The sequence below is a fragment of the Kogia breviceps genome, chromosome 2 (assembly GCF_026419965.1).
Source record: "Kogia breviceps isolate mKogBre1 chromosome 2, mKogBre1 haplotype 1, whole genome shotgun sequence".
Taxonomy (NCBI): Eukaryota; Metazoa; Chordata; class Mammalia; order Artiodactyla; family Physeteridae; genus Kogia; species Kogia breviceps.
Window position 1 is genome coordinate 63068618 of NC_081311.1, and position 17966 is coordinate 63086583.

At 54.1% G+C, this 17966-nt stretch overlaps 1 protein-coding gene across 4 annotated transcripts in view; it reads right to left on the minus strand.

The window, feature by feature from the left end:
• The window catches only part of ADAMTS14 (ADAM metallopeptidase with thrombospondin type 1 motif 14), a 92316-nt gene extending 74631 nt beyond the window's left edge, over positions 1-17685 (minus strand). For 2 of the 4 annotated variants that reach the window (XM_067025447.1, XM_067025445.1), the window contains exon 1: positions 853-978. In XM_067025447.1, coding sequence (XP_066881548.1) covers positions 853-945 — 93 coding nt within the window. In that variant the 5' untranslated portion in view covers positions 946-978. Of the gene's footprint in view, positions 1-852; positions 979-3566; positions 3638-15299; positions 15743-17456 lie in introns of those variants that run through there. The other 2 variants (XM_067025444.1, XM_067025446.1) reach the window with 2 other exon arrangements.
• Between the last annotated feature and the right edge of the window lie 281 nt (positions 17686-17966).

A 17966-nucleotide genomic window follows, 5' to 3' on the forward strand; every position in this document is an offset into this window, starting at 1 on the left:
GCAGTTCCACAAAATATTAAACAGAGTTTCCATATGAGCCAGCAATTCCACTTGATATAAACTCAAGAGAAATGAAAACATAAGTCTATATAAAAACCTTTACACAAATGTTCACTGCAGCATTACTTACAGCAGCCAAGAAGTGGAAACAACCCAAATGCCCATCAGCAGATGAATGGATAAACAAAATGTGGTGTATCCATACAATGGAATGTTATTTAGCCATAAAAAAGAAAGAAATGCTGAAAAATACTACAACATAGGTGAATCTTGAAAACATTATGCTAAGTGAAAGAAGCCAGTCACAAAAGGCCACATATTCTACAATTCCATTCATTTGAAACTCTAGAATAGGGCAATCTACAGAGACAGAAGATAGATTAGTGGTTGCCGGGGGCTGGAGTAATTGATCCCAGCTGGGAGTGGCGAGAGGGGGTGGAGAGAGAGGGCTGCGATAGCTAAAGGTCACAGAGCTTCTTTCTGAGATAGTGAAAATGCTCTAAAATTGAACATGGTGATAATTACACAACTCTGGGCATATAATAAAAATCCACTGAATCGTACACTCTAAACGGGTGACTTACATGGTATGTGAATCTCAATAAAGCTGTTAGATGACACACACACAGGGAGATAAGATAGGCACAGAGATGACATATATGCACAGGAACAAGAGACACACATGCACCCAGATGACACACAAAGGGATGACACACAGACAACACACAAGCAGGCAGACGACACAGACGACACACATGCATGAGGCGCACAGGCTGCCCGCTACCATGGAAGCGTGAGTCAGCACGGCTGGGATGAAAGCCTGAGGACGCTGAGATTCCACATAATTCAAACCTGATGTGGAAGCCCCAAGCCACAGGAGCTCTGCTGGAGGCTGGGCCGCCAAGGCCTGGGCCCAAGCCAAGGAGAGTCTGAAAGCTGATTCATGCCGAGCTGCAGCCTTGGGGACAGGCAGGAGGAAGGAGCCCTCGGAGGATGGAGCCGAGAACCGCCAGGTTTGTCCTCAGAGGGCAACGCACACCCCACACGGGCGCAGCAGAAGTCCCAGAAGGCCCTGAGGCTCAGAAGAAGCACAGGAAGCGGAAAGCGTCCACCAGCTGCAGGCAGTTACCCCAGATGAATGCTTGCTGGCTCCGCCTACTTCCCAGGGTCATGACCTCTGCAGGCCCCACACCCTGGGAGGTGCTGGGTGAAAGGCTACTGGGGCCTTGGTGGGCCCAGCCCATTTGTAGCAAAGATCCTTCTCAGGGGAGAAACAGCATGGGGCATGTGCTGGGTAAATGCAGAGACTCTAAAGGCAGAATCCCTGCGTCCTGCTACTCTCAAACCATGGAATCTTGGACAAGTTACTAAACATCCCTGTGCTTCAGGTTATAAAGGTACTGATCTTGTGGGTTGCTCGGAGAAACATACATAGAGCACTGAGAGCTGGCAGCAAGGACTGTGTAAGTGTCCGAGTTTGCTGCCATGATTATCACGACCAAACTTCAAAGTGTGCCAGTGGCTCATGAAGGGAATGCTGGGAGCAACATTCTGGAACCGTGGATGGTTTGCCCCTAAGTCCTGGCTCCACTGCGACCTGGCTTTGACCTGCTCAGATCCCCTGTCTGTACACGGGAAGAAATCCCTGAGAAAAAAGTCCCAGTGGTTAAGCATCCTTAAAGGGAAAAGTCCTTACCAAGAAAAGACTGATTCACAGGAATTGTAAATGTGAGAAAGAACATGGGCAAACCAAAGGTTGGTGGAAATGCACCACCTGGGTGTGAACTTGTAGGCAATTTCCTTCTCTTTAAACATTTAGGTGTTTTCTAACTTTTCCATGATTCCCCTATCTGAAAAGGAAACCTGATTCTGCACAGAACATCTGCCTGCTACAATGAGCAACAAAAAATTGTATAACAATGACTTTAAAACAAAATTTAAAAGAAGGAAACAAACCCAATGTAACCCTCCTTTTCGGTCATCCAACCTCCCTGCAAAGTGATGCAGCAGCTACACTTGGGAGTGAAATACCTGGGGCTCTGTCCCAGCCTGGACCCTTCCCAGCTGGGCGACACTCTCCAAGCCTCAGTTTCCATTCCTGAAATGAAATGAAATGACGTAATGAGGGGGACATGCCCCCTGCTGAGGCCTGGCCCACAGCAGGTGTGTGGCCTTTTCCTTTCTTTCCTTCCTCAGACTGGCTCTCCCCCAACTTTTCCGTCAAACACAAAGGAGACTTTTCCAGGAGGCTACAGCAGTGGGTCTTACCCCTAGTGTCCATTAGGATCACCTGGGGAATCTGCAGACTGACACCCAGACCACACCCCAGACAAATGAATCACATCTAGGGAGATGGGGCGGCAGGGGTGGGGGGGGGCGAGCATCAGTATTGTCTCAAAGCTGCCCAGGTGATTCTCACATGCACCCAGGGCTAGGAACCTCTGGTCTCAATTCTAGAAGCTCCCAAATGGTGTAATGGTACTAAATGGAATGTTGAAGTGATCATCCATGTTTCACAAAGACAGCAGTATGAGCGTCAGGTGTCCGACCAGAATTAGTGTGTCATAATACCGGAGACGGGCAAGAAGCCAGAGAGGGGACAAGGGGACAATGAGTACACACCCTGACCAAGGGGGGGCGGGGGTGGGGAAGGGGAGCCCGGACAGGCCGGGTGACTGCACCCCTCTTACACTGTGAGCATCTCCCCGGGCTGCGCATGACCAAGGATCACCCGGACCACACGTGATTTGTGCCTTAGGTGCTATCTTAGAACCTAGCCAACCCCTGCCCTTAAGGTGCCACTCCACTGTGAGTGAAGAGTAATTCGCCAAAATTGCCCTGAGCTGGGTGGGTCCGAGAGGTGGGGAGGGAGGCTGTGATCTACTGGGCGGCCAGTGGCCAGTCAATGATGTCACAGCCCTCCCAGCTGGGAGCCCACAGTGCAGAGTGAGGACAATTAACAGCAACATCTCTACGCTGCTCCTGCTGCTGAAGGCAGCGACCGAGTCTATCCCCTGGCTCTGCAGGGAGCAGAGTTGCTTAGATCTTCCTGAAGCTCTTCTTCAGGCTTGGCAAACGTCCTTACAGGAAGGGTGCTTGCTTTTTATGACACCCCTCCCTGCCCAGTGGCAGGGGTCCTGGCCCAGCGGCAGGGCGGGGCCTCACATGCAGGTGCTCAGAGAGTCCCTCTGTGCCACAAGCCCCCACCCTGGAGCCCAGCCAGAGTCAAGGGCAGACCTTTCCAGGCTGGCAGCCACCATTAATTTCCATTCCCCATGCCCAGGAGCCAAGTGGCTCTGAGGCTTCCCCCCTCAGTCACCACCACGGACGGCCCACCAAGCTTGGGCTGGGAGCTCCACCTGGCTCCCTGCTTGGCCCAAAGTCCTGGCAGCAGTGGAGGCTTCAAGACAGGGAGACAGGAAGCAGCCCTCACATGCCAGGAGGCGGTGTCGCTGCCAGGCCCTGAGCTGGGGAATGGTTCCCCGCCTCAAGGCCTGAACCCTACAGCTCAGAAGCAAGCCAGAGGACAGTGGGGTGGCTCCAGGAAAGGGTGCGGCCGGTCCTACCTGCAGCGGAGGGCTGGCCCCCAGCAGGTCACTTGTCCCAGCCAGGGCTCCCCTCTGATCCATTCTGACATCATCCTGCCCCCAAAGGGCCCTGCAGAAGGCAGGTGAGCACAGGAGAATGGAAAGATGAGTGGACCTAGACGCCTGAACTCCTGTGCCGGGCCCAGGTCTAACCCCACATGGGGGTCCTGACAACACATACCCCTCCAGGCATCGCTGCCCTCCTCTGCACAGTGGGGACAAGTGGACAAAACCACATTAGCTGGAAAGCCACACCTGTGCACGCGGGCCTCCATGCCTGTGCCCTGCGGAGAGCTCTGCGGGATGCCCTTCCAGCCCAGCTCAAATGTCACCCCGTCACCGCCCCCTCCTCCACACCCCCAGTGGTTCTGGCGGGTGCTCTATCCCACCCACATATGTCTGTCTGTCCCTCTTCCAGATGCGAGCTTCTCCACAAGAGGACAAGTACCGATCCACAACACAGGACCAACTTCGGAACAAGGCACCTTCGGCCAACATCCTCAGGGTCCAAGTCTCCAAAATGAACCCCCTTGGGCATACCACCCTTAATGAGAGTCCTCTCCCACAAAACACGGCTGTAGCTTAGGGGACAGCCTCGGGACTGTGAATTATGAGGTGACAAAATATCAAGCACTCAACAAGGCCTCTTTGGGCTGAAGGAGCTAATTCAGAGTGTGAGCTCCTGCCAATCTCAAGGGGCGGAAATTAACTTCTGCTGTGGGGCGGGGTGGCCTGGGGGTACAAATGTTTTCTGGACAGATCAAAGGTATAAATATTTGGCTGACTTAAAAGCAAAAACTGACAAAGGGCTTCAAGCAACCCGTTGGGAACAGGGTTTGCATTCAGACCGACCAGGTCCTAACAAACACTCCCACATTCAGAGGTTTCTCTAAAAGGGCCTGATCTACTGCCCCCTCAGCCATGTTATGGAAAGCAGAAGAAAAGGAGAGTGCAGGGTGTTAATGTTCCATCATGTCATGACATGACATGACATCCATCATGTCAAGTGATGTGTGCATAACGGTAACCCACTGCCCTGCAAAATTCCGAAAATGGACAAAACAGCGGCAATGGTGACTTGGAGCTGAGAAGCACCAGGTTTCGTCTGAGCTTCAAATCCTGCTCACTGGGAGGTTGGCATTTGTTTTCTCTTAACAGGTTTCCCAGTCTTCAGGAGGACAACGACACGCAGAAGTTGAGCTGTCCACCCTTGCAGGGGGAGCCTCGTAAACACCTCCACTCAGCACCCAGGCCCAAGGACTCCCAGGATGCCCCCCACGAGGCAACTGATGGACCAGTCCCTTCAGTGTTTGTGCTCTGAAGTCCTTGCCATGGCTACCGAGGCCCTGGCCGTTACAGGGTTTATGACCTTGAGGAATGATTCCCGTCTACTAACTCAGGAGAAGCTGTGTGGGATTGTGGGGGTAGCACTGGACTGGGGGTCAAGGACCTGGACCCCATTGGCCCTGACAGTCGCCCACTGCGTGACCCTGGGTGAGTCTTTTCCCTTCCCTGAGCCTCAGCTTCCTCGTCTGGAAAGTGAGAAGGGGACCGAGAGGCCCCCAAAAGCCTCTTCCAGTCATAGCTGAGTTAGGATGAACTTTGGCAGTGACGCTGAGCTGAGATTCACTGCCGGAGGTGTTCATAACAGGAGAGTTATTTGTGCTGATACGGAGCTCCCTGGAGATGCCAGGGATGAGGCAGCCTACAAATATTACTGCTGCTGTTGTTCTTCTTATTGTTGTTCTTGTTGTTTCTAAGGCTATAAGGGCAGGAAAAGGCCCACATGCTGAAAACAGAAGGCCAGGCCTGGCGGATGATTTGGGAACTTTCCACTGCAGGGTCCGGGGAATGCGGAAATTCCCCAGGTCCTCACCAAAAGCCCAGCCCTGGGCCTGGGCCACACTGAAGCTGGAAGGCAGGTGGAAGGCAAGCACAGCCGCCCCCCCACTCACCAGCCCACGGAGCAGCCCAGAGGCCACCCTCCCTCCAGGAGCCCAAAGATGCCAGGGAAGTAAAATAAAACCAGCCCCTAGACCAGCCTTCCCTGGAATGGGAGGCCGGCTCTGCTCGGAAGGAGCGGCAGTGAGGTGATGTCTGGCTTCTATTCCGTATCATAAATAAGTTATTAACCCAGAGCAGACAGCAAGGCACAGCCGTGGGGAAACTAGGGAAGTGAAACTGCAAGATCAGACCGCCTCGAAGACTGGAAAACCACCCAGGATCCAGACCCTAGGCCACTCAGACAGAGGCCCTGATGGGATGGGGCCTTCTGGGAAGCAAGAGTACTAGAATGGGCGTCCAGGGGTCTGGAAACAAACCCACTGTGGAACCTGCCTCAGTTTCTATATTTATTCCAAGAGATCAACAATAATAAGAGCAAATGCTACCATTTATTGTTCTGGACACTGTGGCAGCACTTTTAAGTGCCTGATTTCTAATTAACAAAACTACAAGGTAGGAACACCCACTTTACAGATACAGAAACTGAGGCTCAGAGAGGTCGAGCCACTTGCCTAGGGTCAGTATGGGAGAACGATTGCAAAGATGGCTGGAACAATGTCTCCTGTCTCTGCTCCCATGCCTCTTTGAAATGAGGTAGGGTCCATTCCTCCACTCTTGGAAAATCTAGGCTGGCCTTGTGGCTCACTTTGACCAATAGCATGCACAGAAGCAACATTATGCAACTTCCAAGACTAGAAGATCTTCCTTACGAGATCTTGCAGCTTCCACTTTTACCCTCTTGGAATGCTACCCTGAGACTGCCGTGAAAGAAGATGGTCTTACCTGCTGGAGGATGTGAGGCCACAGACAGGAGAACTGAGGCTGCCTAGCCAACAGCCAGCACCAATGCCGGATGTGTGAATGAGGTCAGCCTGGACCTTCCAGCCTCGCCAACTGTCCAGGGAGCAACCGGCAGAGGAATCACCCAGCCAACCAACAGAATTGTGGAAAGAATATGCTATTGTTTTAAGTTCAGCAGTTTTAGGCTGGTCTGTTTCACAGCTGTGGATAACTGATACAGTCACTCAGTTTCCCCACACTGCCTATCTCTCCAAGAAAACCTGTGCTCCCACCTCCTTGGATTTGGTTGGGGTCAAGGCACCCCATGCTGACTGCTGCCCATGCCTGCAGCCCCCAGACCACAGCCCCACAAGCAGGAAGTGACCACGGGGGGCATACTCTATGAAGTGTAAGAAGGGCTGCAGGCCACTATCTACCTGAAGACCCACAGTCACCCTGGTGTGGCAGGTCAGAAGCTCCCTTTTTCTCCAAAAAGACAATTTCTTGTTTTCGTTATAGAAACATAAATTCTACAAAGGACTGAGGGCTTCTCAGGGAACTGGGTTACCTGAATAGCAAACGTGATGAAGCAGGTTGCACCCTCGCAGAGGATGCGAGCTCTGGAGACAGAAACTCGCCAGTAAAGGGCACACTGAGGGCAGGAGAGCAAACAGTCTCGCCTCACCCACTGGCTCAGGCCCACGGGGCATGGGTGCCTGGAGCACACACTGGGACACACACTCGGGGGCAGCATGCACAGCTGACCTGCAGGGCTTGCCGGGCGTGCAGGAGGCCAAGTGGCACTGCAAGCGCCATGTGTCATCCATCACTGGCCTAGGAGCAGACAGACAGCCACAGAGAGGAGGACAGGCCCGCTGTCCCTCCCCATCTGACAGAGGTGAGAAGATGCAAACGTGAGCCGCTGAAAGGGAGCCCTCCACGTTCCCTCTCCCGGTCCATCAGCTCACCCAACATCCACTGAGGGCCTGCCCTGTGGCAGGTGCCGGGGTCATAGAGACACACAGGTGACTGACTAAGCTCAGACACTGCCCTTTGAGAGCGCAATGGGAATGTTCCAGGGGAAGAATGCAGACGGGGGTGAGAAGCAAGTTGCAGCCTGAGAAAAAAGTGAACAGGCCTGGAGAAGGTTGGGAGGAATGGGCTCTGCCTGCCCAGCTAAAGGCCCAGAGACCCCTCTGGGGTTGTAAAGCAGAAAACTGAGGTGCTCTTGACTTCCTCTCCTCTTCTTTCCCACTCCCATCCCCTCAGACCCAGTGGACTCAACCAATAAATCCACACAATTTAATAGCAACAGTTGAAGCATATCAGGTACTGTGCTAATAAAGCCCTTTGCACACATGACAACTCTTATGAAGTGACTAATATTATCCCCACTTTGCAGATGAGGAAACTGAAGCACAGAGAGGCTTAGTAATTTCCCAAGGCCACACAGCATGAAAAAGCCAAGGCTGGCATTTCAACCCAGGCAGTCTGGTTGCAGGGGTCATGCTCTCATCCCCTGCACTGCTCACTGGCAAGCTGAGGCCTCCAGCTAAGAGCCCTGCTGCACTGGGCCCACATACTGTCTTAAAAATAGAACACTTTGCTTAAAAATCCGTATTTCTGATTTCTTTCTTAAAATTCTCAAATGTGATACCAGATTGGCACTCCCTTTAAAAAGGAATTTGCCGCTGTCCCACCTCTCCCCTAGTACCTGGCCCTCTTCCCTTGCACTATTCCCTGCTCCTAGAGGCAGCTGAAGTCCCGACCTCCTGTATACCGCGAACCCAGCCCTGTGCTAGGCATGCAGAGAAATGCAAAAAGTTAAGACAGTTCCTGACTTCTGGGAACCGGGTGGCCAAGATGGGGGATGCCTCAAGCAGAGGGAAGGGAAGGCACCGTGGGAGGTGTGAACAGCAAGAGCAAAGGCATGGGCTACAAAGTGAGGTGCAAACACACCAGGCTGGCTGGGGAGGGGTGAGGGTCTGCAGGGCAGGATCCACCATCAAGGCTGGAGAGGCAGGTGGAGCAAGGTGACGAGCTCTGCACAATGCGGGGCCAGACATCCCCCACCCCTCCCAGGGTTGTCGGCACAGATGTGTAAGGGCAGGCAGCCCGCAGGCCACGATGTATGGGGACAGGCCTGCCAGGCAGTTGGGTGAGGGCACCTCTGAAACTCCAGGCCTCACACTCCACATCCCAGGGCAGGCACAGACAGAAAGGCAGAGCTGGGTGCTTGCCAAGGAGCTGCCAGGAAAGCCCACTCACTCCCTAGACATCATGGAGCAACCCCGGGGAAAGGACAGATATTGGCACAAAGACACCGATGAGCCCCAGGCAAATCTGCTACAATAGGACTGTGCCAGCATGCAGCTGGAAAGATTTGCATCTTCCCCAAATACTAAAGTGACTCCTGCTTACAAACCTCCCATGGCTCCCTATGGCCACAGGGGCAAATCTAAGTCCACAGTGAGGTAGAGCTTCTCCCAACTACATTTTAATCGCCCCCCTTTCCAGTGGAGAGCAGCTGAGATGATTTGCCATTTCCTGAATCCTGCAAAGACGTAGGATTTCCTTCCCTGTGAATGCCTAAAATTCCCACCTCTTGGCTTTGAAAGCTCCTATTGATGCTTTTATTCCCAGCCCAAATGTCCCCTCTGCTGGGAAGCCTTCCCTGAGCACCTCTCCTCAGTACTCACCTACAGGCCACCTACCAAGTGCATTACGTTTCCCTGCATTCCTACACAACACTGACGTTTAGTGTGATCAGTCTTGTTTCATGCAGTCTACTGTGCATATCAGCCTTCTTTAAACCATGGGTTCTGGAGCACAGGGAGAGAGGGGTTTCAACCCTGCATCCCCAGGAGCTGGTCAAGGGCCTGGCTGGGGGAAGGTGCCTACAGATTGTTAACAGAATGCTCCACTTGGCACCTCTCAGTACCCTCCTGCCCTGGAAGGCATGTGGGGTTATTACAGACCAGTCGTAATACACTCTCATGCACTGAGCAAGCACCATTTGGCCCATTCTGCAGAGAAAGCTGCCACAGCAGAGGGGAGGCAGGGCCTGGCCAACCCGGGGACCAGAGGTGGCCTCAGGCTCACATCAGAGAGCACTGATAATCTACATACTGTTGCAGTACAAGGGACTCCAACAATACTTTCAGTATTTCTCACCATTAATGATAACTGTAATGACTGTAGTAATTACTATAAAAAAGTAATAAATATTACTGATAATGATCCCCATTTTTTAAGGCCCCACCATATACCAGACCCTTCACTTTTTTACATTTTCTTATTTAATCCTCTGAACAGCCCTATAGACGATTGTTCTCTCCTCCTTACAGATGAGGAATCTCAAGCACAGAGAGATTTAGAAACTTATTCAAGGTCACACAGCTAGTCTGTACTAGAGTAGAGAGACTCCACAATTTCTGCCACCCTAGACTGTTTCCTAATTATGATTTTAAATGCCTGTCACGGGGCTTTCTATGGGCCAGGCCCTACTGGTAACAGCTTTACTGAAACATAATTCGTATACCATACAATTCACCCATTTAAAGTACAGAATGTTTGTATATGTATAACTGATTCACTTTGCTGTACACATGAAACACAACATTGTAAATCAACTCTACTCCAAGAAAAAAATTTCTTTTTTAAATTAAAAAGAATTAAAGTGCAGAATGTAATGGCTTTTCGTCTCTGCATAAAGCTGTGCAACCACCACCGCAATCAACTTTAGGACGTTTCATCACCCCACAGAGAAAGGCCGGGCCATTTAAACTGTCAGTCCCAACACACACGCCCTCCGCCTGGCATCTTAAATCCATTTTAAAGACAAAAGGACTGAGGCTCAGAGAGCTGCTGGGACTTGCACACCACTGGGCAGAGGATAGGAAGCAGAGCTGGGACACAGCCTCCCCTGCCCTCTCCCCATACCGCCTGCCAGGGGTCTACTCTGTAACCCGTTAAAAATGCACGTTCTGCAGAGGGTGGAAAACAGAACCAGATGGTGACAAATCTTACACGTGCGGCTGCTTCCACGCCAGGCCTGTGACTCACAGAGGCACTGAGGGCAAAGAGGGGGGGACGTGATGCCTCCCAGTCCCCATGACCCCAGTGCAGGGGCAGCGAGGCCCAGGAGCCCGGGAGACAGAGGCAGAAGCAGGGCAAGTGGCCTTCAGGAGGCTGGCAGCCTGGGCTCCTGATGGTATGCAGGGGTCCCACTCTGCTGATCTCATTCCTGCACCCCACAACCCCTCCAGGGCCCACAAAGTAGTGGCCCCCCACCCAGGCCTCCACGTGCCTCTCAGGACTTCAGAACCACAAATGCTAGCAGAGAGTCTGTTCTGCACCTGGCCCCAGCCAGGGGACCTGAGATGACCCAGGCCCTCCCTGCCCACAGGCCCTGAGGTTTTGGGTCACAGGAGCATTGGGGGGACTGCCACATTGATTGGCCGGGATCCCCAAGGGAGGCTCTGCAGAATAGACCAGCAGGCTGCCACTGCTGCCTGGGTGCATTCCCAATCTGGGACCCCAGTGTCTGACAGCTGCCCCCAACCCCAGAGGAAACACTCTGCAGGTACGACTGGGCCTCCCCACATCGCCTATTTCCTTCCCCCAAACACCCACAAGCCTGCTCTGGGTCAGCGTGCACAGCTGACCTGCAGGGCTTGCCGGGCGTGCAGGAGGCCAAGTGGCACTGCAAGTGCCATGTGTCATCCATCACTGGCCTAGGAGCAGACAGACAGCCACAGTAGTTCTCTCTGCTGGCCAAGGGCCTGGCACTTTCTTTCATGTTTATAATGTCTGAACAATTTTGAGCCAATGCCACCTCCTCCAGGAGCCTTCCCTGATCCCCTAACCAAAACAAACGGATCCTCCCACTGCTGCCTCATACAGGATTGTAATCTGTCTGCTTTTATGTCTGGTTTCCCATTATCCTCCAGACTCATCTAGGGCAGGGGTCCTGGCTTCCTCATTCTTGGTTCCCCCCCCCCCGCCGACCCCCTCCCTGACTATGACACACCAGGCCTTCCAGCAGAGAAGGTGGGAAGTGAGATAAAGTGCCCATTCCTCAGTGTCAGGCATGAATTAACCGCCGTGCACAGCACCCGCCCAGTGTCTGTCGCGGTGCCCGTGGTGACTGACTCTGCGGGATGGCAGGAGAAGTGGAAGAGATAATGGTCACTGCTCCCACCGCAGGTTCCAGCTGGAAAGGAGGATCGAGTCATCAGTTTAGACACAGCACTTCTCACCAGAGCAGCTAAAGTCCAAACGGCTGCAAGTCTGTCCACACAGAGGAGGGTTTGTTCAGACCGTCTTCCAACTGGAAGGTCTGCTAAGCCATGAGGGCCAAGCTCAGGATGGGTGTCTTTCCTCTCTGCACCTGCAGCCCCGCCCAGGCCTGGCAGGAGCAGACCCAGGACCTGCCAGGAAGGGGCAGTCAACTACAGGTTTACAGTGGCCTAGCTTCAAGCTCCTCCAGCAATGCCTGCCCTGTGTCGCAAAGTACCAATGCCAGAGCTAGAAGGTGCTCTGAGCTCATCCATTACAGGCTCCATGATACACCCAGGAGGCAAGGGAGGCCCAGAGAAGGAGGGCAGCTTGCCCAGGGTCACACAGTCATGGCTCCCAACTCCCAGCCCAGACTCTTCTCAGTTAACAGGCTGCTGCTTCCCTGCCCTGGGCCCCCTCTCCTATCCTGCCCTTCCTTCAAGGTCAGACCAAGGCCTACCTGCCCAGTGTCTTCTAGGATCACCTCCCCAGCCCCATCCAGCATGGTGCTCCCTCACTGGCAAGCTCTTTTGTCTGCCCAGAACGCCCTACCCACCATCTGGCCCCAACAAACTTCTATTCATCCTTCAAGACCCAGTTCAAATATTATCTTCTCTAAGACAAGGATAATAATCACTCCCATTTACCGAGTAGCCATCCCTGCCATGCTACGGAAAACCAAAGTTGCTGTTGAAACTATTTGTGGGGTACCCCCTGCGTAGCACCCAAGTTCCTTGAGGACAGAGACCTGACTCTCTGCAAAGCAGGGTCACAACAATATCTGTGTATGCACCTCATACAACTGAAAGGCTTTATAAACTAAAAAGTCCTGTGCCAATAGAAGCTACATGTATTGATACTATCTTCACACCTCTCCCCATGACTCAGTCTCCCCACTTACACGATGGATGAAGTTAATGAATGCACATGACAGTATGTGTGCTGTGCCTGGGCTATGGCTATGGCTCGTGTCGTGACTGTTGCTGTTATTATTCGTGTCACCTTCACTTTCTTACATCTCCCTGTGGACCTTGCCCATGGCCAGTGCTCAGTACGTATTTTTTTGGACTGAATGACTTCAGCATTTGAGATGTGGAAGAAGATGGGGTTAAAACCCAGAGTCCACATAAAGAGGCAGAGTTAAATTTTATCATCAGAAGGGCTGCACTGTTGCCTTTGAATCCAAAGGTGGCTCCGCTGAGTGACAGTGAACAGCTCTTGCTCTCACGGGGACACAGGGCAGTTTTCTGGAGTGGGCTGGAGGTGAGGAAATCTCTGCCCTGGACAGGGAGCCTCTGTGCTGGGCTGTGGTCCGTGTCAGGGACCAGGGCAGGGAGACCCCTGAGAACTGGCCTTAGGGACTGGACTCTGGAGCCCAGGGCACAAGCAGGGGCCTAGCCCATGAGGTCCGGTTCTGCCTCTCACCAAACGCAGGGACCAGGCAAGCGACTCCTGGAGCCTCAGTTCCACCGCAGAACAGGCTTCCAGAAGCTCATCCATGGAACCTCCGAGACCTGACCCAGCTTCTGCAAATGTCACGTAGAATCGATTTCTGTCTGCCAGGGAGGAGTGAGTGCAGCCCCTCTTTGGACAAATGAGAAGAGGAAAGCCCAGAGAGGGGAAGTGACTTGCCCAGGTCACATAGCCAATGAGAACATTTACTCAGAGGCCACCAAAAGTCAGCAACATCAGCTGAGCATCCAGTGACCACCTGTCAATGTCTGCTGAGCTGGTTCAATGATAAGAAGGTTTCCAGGGTACAAAGGGTGTGGGCAGTTACATATTAATGGTGATGATCATCCACTCATGCCTTTGTTTAGGTCCCCGTGGACATTTATGGAGGTAGTCAAGGAAACGGGAGAACATCTCTGTCACTGAACAGCTTACAGCCCATTTGGCTGATGACTTCAGGTCACCATGTCATTCAGCCCAAGCCACTGATGTGTACTGGTGCTTTCTATCTCTCCATCTGCACAGACACTGGATCTTTAGGTGATTCCTCATGTCACTTGGGATTTACAACCAAAACTTGGCCACAGCATAGCGCTAGCCACAGGCTGAGGAGAGTCCCAGGACTGCTGAGCCAGGGCGGGATGGCGGCCAAGGCTCACCCTGGCACCAGGACAAGGTCTCAGCCTTCTCCAGCTATCCTTACAATCTGGGTTCCTCAAAGTCCGCTCCACAGAACCCTCACATTCCAGGTGACTCTGGTGCACAGTCAACTCTGAAAACCAACCACTGCCTAGACCATGCCTCTCAATGGGGGCTCTAGTGCCTCCCATGGGGCAAAAAGTGGTTCTCTGGGAGGCAAGAATTTTACTCTTTTCATATATAAAGCACAGATAGACATAGAGTTTTAAAACAGATATTCAGTATAGCTGTGGTATTAAGGTTTCATTGGGGAGCAATTAGGGGAAAGATGTCTAAAAGGTTCCTCAGGGGGATGACAACGAAAAAAAAGACTGAGAAACCCTGGTCTAGACAAAGGCAGCCATGACATTCAGCAGGAAGACACCTCGTAAGGATGGGAAGATGGTAAGAAGTGTTCCCAGCCCTGCCAGTAAGGAAAGACCCCACCCCTTACCATCCATCCCCCCATCTGACCCATCCCTCTCTTAAAGCTCAAAGGCAGAGGGGCAAGCAGGTCCTTTCCTGGACATATCAGCTCGTGCCTGGCAAAGCAGAGACCATGAAAACAGTGCCCATCAAGGCCCCGGAGCTGCCACGCAGGCTCACGAGGGCCTGATACACAGCAGACGGGGCAGCGGGGGGAGTGGGATTCAGCCTGAGCTGAGCACAAGAAGGAGAGAAGCCACCTGTGGCTTTCTGGTTTGCAACATGGAACCACCTAGAAGGGGTTTCCCTGTGCCTGGGGGGAGGGAGCAGGTCCTGAGAAAGGGGACTCAGATCAGGGAGCCACGGAAGAGCAGGCTGGCTTCGGGACCAGAGACGGGGGAGGCGGGGGCACGAGGAAGGACACAGCAGTAAAAATAATAACAGCACCTGATATCGACAGCCCTGACCATGTGCCAAGCAGGTGCCAACCACTGGCCATGCTGCCTGGTGAGGCAGGTCGTATTTTCATCACCAGCACATCAGCTCCAGGAGGGCAGGGGACTGTGTCTGTCTCAGGCACTGCTGTATCCCCAGCGCCCGACTGGCATGTGGGGCGCACACAGTAAATATGTGCAGAATGAATAAATCCCATTTCATGGGTAAGGGAAAGGACCACAGAGGGCAAGGAACTTATCCCAAGTGACACGGCCAGTGAGCGGCACGGCCAGGACTCAATCCCAGCAGAGCCTGCCCTCCTCATGCCTGCGTGTGTCTGCTGCACTCAGACCCTGACACGTCAGCTGTGGTCCCGGTGTGTCAGTAGATGGCGAGGGGATGACCAGGATAAGGTACCATCCTATCTCAGCCACTTTACAGCTGGCACAGTATGAACCTGGGGGCCCAAGGGGCACGCAGGGCTCTCTCTGGAAAGCGGCGCAGGCCCTGACTTGGCCCAGACTGCAGGCTGTGCCCACAGGAATCCCAAACACACGGGAGCCAAGGAGAAAACCATGTCGGGCTGGCTCGGTGAGGGGAACGGGGAGGAAAGGGGGAGGATGGGGGGTGCTGCTTGATGAAAGCCTTGTCCCTTACCAATCCATCGCAGTTGCTGATGGCAACAGCTGCCCCTGGCATGCCTGTGACACCGCCGGTGTAGACACACTCCCTCTGCAAGGGCTGACGGAACAGCTCCTGAAAATCCTCCTGCCACTCCACCGAGGCTCCGGGCACCACCAGCCGCCAGTTGGGCCGCAGGTGTAAGTGCAGTTCCTCCCCAGAAACAGTGATGTTGAAGTAGAGGGAGGAGCGCTCCCCCCTGCCAGGCTGCAAGGTCACTCCTTTGGGGCGCAGTGGGCTTCGAGCCACCCGCAGGTGACCGGAGTGTGACAGTGGTGCGGGTGGTCTGTCCACCTCTGTACTCCCCGAGGAGGCTGCTGGTGGCCCAGATACCACGTGGGAGAGGAAGCGTCCCTGAGAATCTGTGCTGCAGGGCACTGTCACACCATAGTCACTGAGCTTTCTTGAGAAGCGCAACTCTGTTGGAAATAAAGAAAGAGTTACTTCGGTGCCGTCTGAGCAGAGCTAAGCGGGGGAAGCTGGAAATCCCATGGGGGCAGGAAGGGCTCTGCAACCTTGACTGTCACCTTGGAGGAAGCCCTTAGACCAAGTTCATCTATTTCTCATCCAGTGCTTCCAGAGCCCATGGATCTCTGCACTTGTATGATTGGTGTTCAAGTTCATAAACTGCTAGACACACGTTGCTCCCCATAGCCCCCAGGCCCTTGTTACAGCTGGCAGAGGAAAACAAATGATGCCAGACAGAGTCCTGTCACTCCAGCAACAAACCTTCCAACCTTGGGCACTACAGAGGAAATTCCCTGAAAGCCCCCAGGGCAAAGAGGGATGGCTAGATGTGCCCAAACTCCCCAGTGCCCTTAAGTCACCAGCCCACCCCGGGGTAGGGCCCTCGTCACCAAGCTCCCGGAACACAGCTGGCAAAACAAACACATCTAGAAACTCAGGGCCTCCTGGGCACGTGTCAAGGAGAAAAGAGCTGGAGAGGGAAGGGAGGGAATACAGGTTCTACATTTTTCCAAGTTTAGGAAGAAAACTTTTTTAAGCAGCACAGTGGCTGCCGAGATTTCTACATGGCCCAGCCCCAAGCTGGGTATATATAGATCTTCAAAAATAAAAGGAGACACAGGGGTGACCTGCCCACTCGGACTGAATTAAGTGTGAGGTCATGGCCCCATGCTCCAGGCTGCATGCCAGCAGCCCGTCCTCACACAGCTCTCGCTAAGCCCAGCCAGGCAGGGCAGGAATGACAGCTCCCTGGCTTCTAGGCCTAGTGATTCATGGATAGGAGTTAGGGAGGAATTTTCATTTCCACACAGCTCTATCTCTTGTGTCCCCAGCCCCCTTCACGGCACTGATAAAACCTAGAAAACGATGTGCCCTGAAAATCCCTCCTGCCCAAGGCAGTTATTGGAGGGCGGGGAGGGAGATGATGAACTTTCCTCTGGTTTTACCCTTTGCAGCAGAACACCCCCAAGACTTCAGCTAGGGGGATCCTGTTTGGTACGTGAACAGAGCTCAAAGACAAGCAGGCATCCTGCCTGGAAATGACCAGAGCCCCCTCCCCACACTCAGAGCCACCAGGAGGGCACCTCACACTGCAAAGTGAGGGTGGAGTGTGTCTGATCTGCGAGTGAGAGGCTGTCTGCACAGTACAGAGTGTGAGAATGCTGGGGGAGAGGGATGTATGTGTGTTTCTGTGCAGGAATGTGAGTGCCCGGTGTTCACTGGGGTGTGGGGCAACCACCTGCCAGACTGATTCTGTGTGTGTGACAGACACTTGCACATACATACAAACATATGTGCACACATGCATACAAGCTGGAGACAGAGAAGACACTGAGAGAAAGACACACAAGAGCGAGAGACAGAGAGTGAGAGAGAAACACAGAGACCAAGAGACAGATACACAGCCCCTAAGAAAAGGCTCCTATCCTCAAGTGCTCTCCTGGGGTCTCTCCCTAGTCTTGTGCCAGAAAGGGAGAGAAATCCCCGGACAGCGTCGGTGGCACTGGGGTAAGAAAAGAGAGCTCAGACCCAGCGTGCGCACAGCCTCCCACCCGCTCGAAAGCTGCCGGGCTCCTCGGGTACCCTCGGGCCACCCTGGCCCGCGTGCATCCCGGACCGCGTGCACCCCGGACCCCGTGCGCCCCTGCGCGCCCTACCCGCACGCACCTGGGGTCCTGCTGCCCGCGTTGGCGCAGAGCGCACAGTGCAAGAGCAGCAGACAGGAAAGCCGCGCGCGGAGAGGAGCCATGTGGCCGCGCGGGCACGCGGGCCGGGAGGGCGCCGAGCCCCGAGCTCCGGGCTGCGAGCGAGGCTGGGGCGCGCTCGGGGCTCTGAACGTCCTCCGCTTCTTCCGCTGCCTCCCGCCTCGCAGCCTCCAGCCGCCCGATCCCGGCCCCACGCGCGGCGCCGCCGTCTGGACCGCTGGCTCCGGGAGCCTGAGGTTGCCGGCGGGAGAGCACAGCGGTCGACGCGCCAGCGCCCCCAGTGCCAACTGCTGGTGGGTCAGTCCGCCAGCGCCTTGACGCTCCGGGACGCTGCGGGAGCCGGGCAAGTGGACCGCGGGGCGGGCCGGGGGTGGGCACACTGGCGGGGCGGGGCCGGGCGCGGGTCGGAGCTGGGGGCGCAGAGCGCCCGTGGGCGGGGCGCAGGGCGCGGATCGGAAGTGCCACGCGGAGC